The 9234-nt window shown below is 36.6% G+C and overlaps 1 protein-coding gene across 1 annotated transcript; it reads left to right on the top strand.

The window, feature by feature from the left end:
• Window positions 1-332: 332 nt before the first annotated feature.
• LOC126690582 (protein EARLY-RESPONSIVE TO DEHYDRATION 7, chloroplastic) lies at window positions 333-7289 on the top strand. Its single transcript, XM_050385784.1, has 4 exons — window positions 333-1466; window positions 1752-1918; window positions 6328-6412; window positions 6803-7289. The coding sequence occupies exons 1-4, from the start codon at window positions 568-570 to the stop codon at window positions 6990-6992; spliced, it is 1341 nt and encodes a 446-aa protein (XP_050241741.1). The 5' UTR covers window positions 333-567; the 3' UTR covers window positions 6993-7289.
• Window positions 7290-9234: the final 1945 nt, after the last annotated feature.

Here is a 9234-nt window from a genome sequence, read left to right as displayed (position 1 = left end):
CCTATATTCATAATATTTTTAAGCAGGTTGTTACTAGTTGTTATTTTTGGATCTAAAAAGTAATATTAACAGTATGTTTAAATTTGAACAAAAAAACAATTAACCACCAATAATTTGCTATGAAAAGGTAACCATATCCACGCGGGAAGGACTCGAGAATGTTAAACTGCTCACGAGGAGGTTAAGGCCTCGTTTGGTACGCAAGTTTAAATACATGTTTTCAATTTTTAAATAACATTACACATATTTTCACATACTTTTCCTCCCAAGTATATCTAAACACACGTACCAAGCAAGACATAAACTGCTCAAACTCAAAACATTGTCGGTCTTTTAATCCAAAAAAAAAAAAAAAACACATTGTCGTTCCCTCCACGTTTCCAACGCGGGAACTTCGCCACGTATGTCCTATAACGTTACAGTTTCCGTTCCCCACCTTCCTCTCCAACCACAACGCCAACCGCCGATTTAGCTTCTCTGTATCATCATTTTATTTCAAGCCCTTTCATGTTCAAATCATTCCTAATGAATCAGTAACAAACAAAACACCAACACAAAATTTAATCAATGGCTTCCTATTCCCACAAAACTCCTCTCTACCCGGAGGTGGCGATCCAATCAAACCCTAACCCTTATTCCTCCTCCTCCTCCTCCAATCTTTACCCCTCATTCGATATGCGAGACCTCGCCGGTAACCTCTTCCCGGAACCCACAGTCGACCACCAAACTTCTTCCACGGCTCCGCCGAAGGCCATCGAAGAGGTCCTCATCAAGATCCCCGGCGCCATTCTCAACCTCATCGACAAGCACTACAGCGTCGAGCTCGCTTGCGGCGATCTCACCGTCGTCCGTCTCCGCCAGGACGATGACGTCGTCGCCGTCCTCGCCTGTGTCGCCGACGAGATCCAATGGCCTCTGGTGAAAGACGAAGCTGCCGTCAAGCTTGACCATTCGCATTACTTCTTCAGCCTCCCCGCCTCGAAGCAACACGCCTCCGATTCCGACGACGACGATGATAAAGACTCTGATAACATGTTGAATTACGGATTGACGATCGCGTCCAAGGGGCAGGAAAAGCTTCTGAAAGACCTGGATTCGATTTTGCAGAATTACAGTAGCTTCTCGGAGCAGAGAGTTTCGGACGGTGCGAAGAAGAAGGGGGAGGCGCTGGACGGTTCGATGGCGATGGAGACTTCGCCGGCGGATTTGAAGTCTGTGAAGAAGAAAGAGCGGATGGAGAAGCAGTGCGCCGCGTATTGGACTACGCTGGCGCCCAATGTGGAGGATTACAGTAGCACTACTGCGAAGATGATCGCGGCGGGTTCGGGAAAACTGATCAAGGGGATCTTGTGGTGCGGGGATGTCACGATAGAGAGCTTGAGGTTGGGGAATGATGTTATGAAGAAAAGGTTGAGTCCGGGTTCCAATTCCGAGATCAGTCCCCAAACCTTGAAGCGGATTAAAAGGTATGGGAATGAGTACAAATCAACAATAAACTGTGGTGGTTAATGAAATTCTTGTTTTGGTCTTTTTTTATATTGGTTAAGGGCATGTTTTATGTAGAAATATATGTATGTTTGTGGTTGAAATGAAAATGGGAGCTATGTCACTGATAGGTGGTAAAGTTTTGAAATGGTTTAGTTGAAAATGGGAAAAGAAACTTAAATGCTGTGATACTCTCTCTGGGTGTAGTTGCCAAGTATTGATTAAAATTTTAAAGATTGTTTTTTTGGCTTTGATTGTTTATGTAGGGCTAAGAGGGTGACCAAAATGACAGAGAAAGTTGCAACTGGGGTCCTCTCTGGGGTTGTCAAAGTCTCTGGATTTATAACAGGCTCAGTGGCAAATTCAAAAGTGGGCAAGAAGTTTTTTGGCTACCTACCAGGGGAGATTGTGCTTGCTTCCCTAGATGGATTTAGTATGTTGATCTTCTCAAACCCTTGCGTTATATATTATAATATATTAGCATATATTTCTTTTCTGAATGGCTGTTTTTACTCTATCAAACAGCTTTTAATCCAAAAGTTCATAAATAGATGCATTATAAAATCTATGAAGTTAATGTGGGTTTGCTTCACCTTGCTTCCTATTTGATTACCACAAAATAGCAGAGTGGCACACATGATGTGTGTGGAAACTGGAAAGGGAAAATATTTGTAACTGGAGGAAAGGGGCAATAGGGTGTTGAAGGTAGATTTGAGAAAAAAAAAAAGGAGGATGACAGGCCGTTTAATTTCAATTCTAGACGATTTAAATGTGTGTTCTGGTTTTTTATCTCCTCTTATGGTTCACGTGAATTGAGTGGATGGTACTGGTTTTTCGCCCTTCTGTTCATGGCTTGTCATTGCTTTGATAGACTTCATTAAATATTCTTGTTGTACTTTAGTTCCTGGCTGGAACTATGTTCTCACTGTGTTGCCAAAAAATATCTGTTTAATTGAATCAACCATCCATGAAGTAAGGTTGGTGGGATGGCTTTACATTGCTTTAAGGTGATGGGTTAATGTTAAATAGGATAGGGATATTCGTTGAATTGTATTGTACATGTATTAAGGTTGGTGGGTTGGCTTTTGATTGCTTAAAGGTGATGGGTTATTGCTAGTGTAGGAAAGGGGTTATAAGATGTTGTATGCATAAGCATGCATACAACATCTTATAACCCCTTTGCTTGGAGGAATTGGTTGGGAACTCACTCCTCAAAGGTTTGGAATATGGTACCAGCATGCCTTATGTGGTTAGTTTGGAAGGAACGTAATGCCCGAACTTTTGAGGACATTGAAATACCCATAGATATGTTGAAGAACTTGCTGGCTAGGACTTTGTTTGAGTGGTCTCGTATTTGGGGTCTTACGCTTTGTAGTTCCTTGTCTGATTTCCTTATCTCTATTAGACTTTCTTTTTGATTTGATTGTATTTGTTTCAAGAGCAGTGAGTTTACAATCGTAAACACATTGTTCCTTTTCATCAATAAAACTCTTATTATCTATCAAAAAAAAAAAAAAATGTCGTATGCATAAGAATGGTTTTGGACAGAAAACTATTAACCACCATCAGAGAAATTAAAGGTAAGAGCAGGTGTGAAGGTAGAATAGTAACAATCCAAACATGGTTGAGGAGTAACCATTCCCCTCCCCTATCTACTCTCCTCCCATCTGGACTTCACTCTCCTCTCCCTCCACACACACACCCCAAAAAAAAAAAAAAAAAAACCCAAAACGCTCATTATCCATTCTAATAAATAGTGAGACCTCTGAAAACTAGAATGAAAGCCAACAAGATCTTTGTGACTGTTTTGAGCCCTCAAATGAGGGTCATTTCAAATTTTTGTCTTCCCTCCCCCCCATCTAAAGAGTATTGTTTTTCCCATCATTTTGTGTTACCAAGTATGAACTCCTTGGCAATCAATATGTAGCCAATGATTTTTTTCAGCATTGAGTTTTAAAGATTGGATAACAATGCTTCCGTTGGTACTTTTTATTTGATTATTTTTATTGATAATACTTTTTCTGCTGAGTTCAATTTTTTACATGTGTCTTCAGATTTCCTTTGCCGAACAGGTTTAATATATTTTACTGTTTCATTATATTAGATGGTTTTTATCATTCTGTGCAAGTATGGTTTGGAAAACAATATATTAAACACTGGCAAAGAACAGAGCACATGTCACATGCACACTTCTTAATTATTTTCATCAACACCAATTTCAAATAATTCTGTTAAAGTTTGGGTAAATTTTACTTTTGACCCTTGAAATATGGGGTAAGTTTGATTTTGGTCACTTAATTCTCAAATATTTGAAAAGGAACTATTTAGTCCTTTTAATTAATTTTTCATCCATTTTTTGTTAGCATGGCTAACAGTATGCTGAATAGATAATGACATAGCTATAGGTATACTTTTGGTCTGTGAAACATGAGATCAGTTCAATTTTGGTCAAATATTTTTTGACAAGGTCACTCAAATATTTAAAAGTTACTAGTTTAGTCCCTCCATCAATTTCTGTCCCTTTTTTATTATGTTGCTTACATCATGTTAATTTGACATTTTTTATTTTTGGGCAAAACTTAGATACAGTACCTCATGTCATGTGACTACATAACAAAATTACTTAACCCCATTAAAACACCTACTCTTCCAGTGAGAAAACCTGATAAAGACAAATTTGCTATGAACGCTTTCTCTCTCAATTCAGTCTGCCTCTTCTCTCTTTGCTAGTAATCACAAATCCATGCCCTCTTTGAACAGAAATCAAGAACTTTTAGTGGAAGTAATCAAACAGGAGTGGTGGCGGCCATGGAATTCGAATCAAATGCGGAACTCCAAAACTTTCATTGACAGATCGAAATTGGAAGGTGAAAGAAGAAGAAGGGGCAAAAATCGAGTCTTCATTGAAAGAGAAGGGGGACTTGTTGAATCACTTTAGGGTCCTTGGATTTGGAATTTTGGATGGTGGATTTGGAATAAGGGATTTTTGTGGATTGCTTTTTATGTTCTTGGATTTTGTAGGACAAGGAACAAAGGTGTCATCGTCGTGGAAATGCCTGACAACAATGTCAATTATTGGAAAGATGGGAGTTTAGTCAGTTTAACTATTAGTACAAAACGTACAGAACCTTGGACCATTTTTCTAGACCCAAATTCTATATAAGGTCTGCGATTGTACTAGCGAAATCAATTTCTTTACTTCTGAGGAAGAGAAGATGACACAAGAGTATACAGTCCTGAAGGAATTTTTGGACTCCATTTGCAACGAGTTAGGATACCTGCTCCATCTGGGAAGTTCTCTTACGGCTGTATCAACAAATATCTTGGGGTTCCACCTCTGAGGCGAATTTTAAGTCTACCACCACTTCTATTAGAGTGATCGTACCAAAATTGTTTGATTTCTGTTCAAGATGGTGTGGGATTTTGATTTCTAGCAAAGAGACAAGGGGGCTGAAAGAGTTTTGCATCTTGAGTTCAGGGGAAGTGACAGAGAAAGGGCTGGGTTTTTCTCACAGGAGAATAGAAATAGTTTTAAACATTTAACACCATTTAGTGAATTCTGTTAAGTAGCCACATGACTAAATTTATAATGGGGAATCTAAGGTATAGGACATAAGGTACTGTATATAACTTTTGCCCTTTATTTTCATTCTTTTTCCTTCTCTCATTTCTTTTCAAGATTTTTCTCCTCCACTCTTTTTTCTTTTCTTCTCCAGCTGCTGGCCACATCTTTCTTTAGAAATTTAAACTATGCTTCACGGTGGTGGCTAGAGGTGAATGGGATGATCCCAAGTAAACTTTTTCCACTGTGAGGTCCCTCTGGATCTGGTATTCAGTGACCTGTGTGCCATATATGCTTTAGCTGTCCCCTGCCACATAATAAGCTCTTTCAAACATCAATTGAAGGGGTCTCAGTTATGTCACAGATATCTTTCTTGAAAGCAAAACCCAAGATGACAATCTTCTTATTTGAAACAATTTTAATAGAGAAAAATGCAGCCGGCATCTGGAGAAGAATTGACAGAGGGATTAAATTCTAAACCTTTTAAATATTTTAGATAATTCTCACTTTTTAAATTTGAGGTTTCAAAATCAAATTTATCCTATATATCAGGGACTGAAAGTATGATTTACACTAATATTTAATTAATGCCATATTAGTTAAAGAATGTCACTCCAGCAAAAATAGACTTACCTTTTAAATATTTGAGGGACCAAAAGTGTATTTTAGCTTTAAAGTTCTTTTTGAGACAAAAGTAAGGATGAACTTGACTTGATCTTGAAAGTTGTGTGACAACATTGACATAACTAATAGTTAAGGGACCAAATTAAACTTTATCCAATGGTCTGTGGACCAGATTATTAATTTAACCTAAACTCAAATTTTTGTCGTCCATAATAATTATAGGCTTGTGGATACCATCCCTTTTCTAATAGGGATATAACTCCCAATTTGGGAACTAATAAACTCCTACAGACTAGCATGAAAGTGACAAAGATCTTTGAAACTGTTGTTAGCTTTTGAATGGGGGATATTTTAAAGCTTTAGCTCCCCTTAACCCACGTTCCCCACAACCCACAACCCAAAACCCACAGCGCCGCACCCCCCCCCCCCCCCCCCCCCCCCACACACACACACACACACAACAAAACTTTCCACTTTTCGAGTGATGTGAACTCATTTGCAATGAATACTTCCAATGAATATGTTCAGCATTGATTTTCTAAAGATGTGATATCAATGCTTCTATTGGTAATTCTTTCTTAATAATAAATTATTTCCAAGTTAAAATATTTATTTTTTAGTTTGTATTATTTATGTTTCTAATTCCTTGTAAATAGGCAAAGTCTGTGACGCTGTTGAAGTTGCTGGAAGAAATGTCATGTCAAAATCATCCTCTGTGACTACTGAACTTGTCTCCCACAGGTAAATTAAGCAGATGTGTTTTTATTTATTTATAAATATTATGAATGTAGGTATAAATTAAGCAAATGTGTAAAGACTTGAGTTAAATAGAATGAAGCTTATAGACGCATTAAGCGATATCATTTGGGGGCAATTAACATTAGCAATACCGTAACTGGTGAGCAATGTTTTTCTCAAGAAGGAAAAAATGACAACCAATCAAAGTTTGTTTTCTTGCATTCATGCTTTAGTAATGTTGTGAATCACTTTCGGCTTTGCTTTGCCCAACTTTTATGTATTTCTGCCACAAATATTGGGACTACGTTTTCATCCCCAACATGTTTTACAAAGTGGGTCATCATGCGTCTCTAACTATTTAGAGTTTGAATTTGGATGATGTTTGTCCTGCAGGTATGGGGAACAAGCAGGTCATGCAACAAGTGAAGGGCTTGATGCTGCTGGCCATGCTATAGGCACTGGATGGGCTGCTTTTAAGATCCGAAAGGCATTCAACCCTAAAAGTGTTCTGAAACCTACCACCCTCGCCAAGACTGCTGCTAAAGCTGCAGCTGCTGATAGGAAGGCTAAGATTTCCAAGTAATTGCTGATGGAATTTGTTGATAGTGTAGTAGATGTCTGGCCATTTAATATAGTATTTTCTCCCATTTTCACTTAAGTTAGATGAAACATTTAAGTTGTTATTATTGTTGTTGTAGATATGCCTAGTGTGTATTTGATTAGTTTGTTCTAAAAACAACAAAGCTTTGGTTTTGTGTCACAATACAAACTCGGTCAAGTATGGTCAACAAGAATGTATACAGATCTAAAATGTAATCATGGTATTGTCCTTCCAATATTTATGTTTTATATTAGTATATTGTATTACTCTTTCCCACAACTATATAAAAGTGTGACAAAAAACTTTATAGGCCATTTCCAAGTCCATCACCAATAAAGCCACATGTACATGATATATTTGGCAGTCATATTCAACACAAGACACCCTTTTGGTAACAAAAGCAGGTGGGAGAACTGTGACTTCTCAAGAGGATTTCTGTAACTCTGCCCAGATATGCAGCCTCTTTACTCATCATCTTCTACTTCCTCTCCATTTAATGATGCAGGGCTAGACTAGGCTTCTCCTTGTTATTCTATTTGGGGAGGTCTTGTCTATCGCCAGCTGAAGGTGTGGTAATCTCACATGGCTTTTTCTTGCCACCCAAACAGAATTTTAATAACTATACAAAGGATGGACACTAAGAATAATACCATACTGGGCACTTGACCTTGAATGTTGAACTGGAACAAGTTCATTCTGACTGTCTCATGAAAAAATTAATGTTGTCTTTAATTTTTTTTTGTGTCTATATATTATTAAAGGCAGTAATGCTAGAAACTTATACCTTTTTATTTATATAACCATGCTTTAAATAAAATGTAGTTGAAAAGTTTGATTTAAAAAAAAAAAAAATTAAGTTGAACAAACAAAAGGAATACAATTTTCTAGGGTTTTTGGTGAAACAAGCTGCTTTAGCCAAGTTGAAATGGAATCTGCACTACAATAGTTTTTTTTTTTTTTGAGAAAGTGCACTACAATAGTTGGTTGACTCATAAACTGTTATTAGACTTTTTAATTTCACATGTTAAATTATTTTTTCCTTCTTCACATGATAGCTTTTATTTTTCTCCATAAGCCTTGGAAAATCTTACTCTTCCATCCACCTATAATTATTAATGAACCCAAATAAGTTGATAAGATCGTAATGTGATTCACATGCACTCATTTCATCTTGGATTATTTAATACGTTTTTCATTCATCCATACGCTTGTTTATAATTCATTTCTAGAAGAATCAAATAGGTTGAAAGATCAAATGCGGTAAATTCTACATAAACTTCAGATTTGTTATAAGAATTTGGGCAAATTACAACTTATCAACCTGTGGTTTAATTGAAATTTAAGCTGCCTACCTCTGGTTTGAAATTTGACACTTTATCCACCTGAGATTAGCTTAGTGAAATTTACATAACCCAACTCTATTAAAAACAAGGCTAAATATGTAATTTTGCTCCACTTTTGTGTCTCTCTCCTCCAAAAAACATAAAAATACAAGATCAAATAATATAAAAAAGAATCTAGAGGAACACTTGCATCATGGGATTTCAAACCATAGATAAGCAACTTAAATTTCGGTCAATTCTCTTGTGAGTAAAGCGTCAAATTTTAAACCACAGGTAGTCAACTTAAATTTCAACCAAACCATAAGTGGATAAGTTGTAATTTGCCCTAAGAATTTTTATCAAAACTAATTGCAAAGCAGGTCTTCAGCTTAACTTCAATTCAATTTTGATTAGGCCTCATCAAGGCCCATTGAAAAATTTAAACTCAATAACCTTTTTCAAAAACTTCCTCCCTTTGCCTTCCCTTTGTGCATGTATCTGACTCAATATTTACTCCAATGCATTCTAACTCATTTAATCACTACACTTATAAAAAAGCCAGAAAACACATTTTAGTCCCTACATTTTCAGGCTATTCCCATTTTAGTTCCTACATTTTATTTTTACCGCTTTTAGTCCTTATCTTGAAAAAACGCTTCCCGTTTTAGTCCCTGCTGTTACATCAAAACTGAGAAAGCTAACGTGGCAAACGACAGGAATAAATAATACTAAATTAATGTCCGCGTGGCCTAAATTAATAATAAAAAATGTTTTTTGACATTAAAAAATGCCACATCAGTATCTAAATTAAAAAAAAAAAAAAATTTTAACTAAATAAAAAAAATTAAAAACTAAAAATCATATGAATATGAATTGAAATCTAAGTGTGTCTTGAACAAAAA

Source organism: Quercus robur, chromosome 6, assembly GCF_932294415.1.
Source record: "Quercus robur chromosome 6, dhQueRobu3.1, whole genome shotgun sequence".
In the NCBI taxonomy this organism is placed as follows: Eukaryota; Viridiplantae; Streptophyta; class Magnoliopsida; order Fagales; family Fagaceae; genus Quercus; species Quercus robur.
The sequence above is the reverse complement of the archived record's forward strand: the minus strand, read 5'-3'. Positions and strand labels throughout refer to the sequence as shown.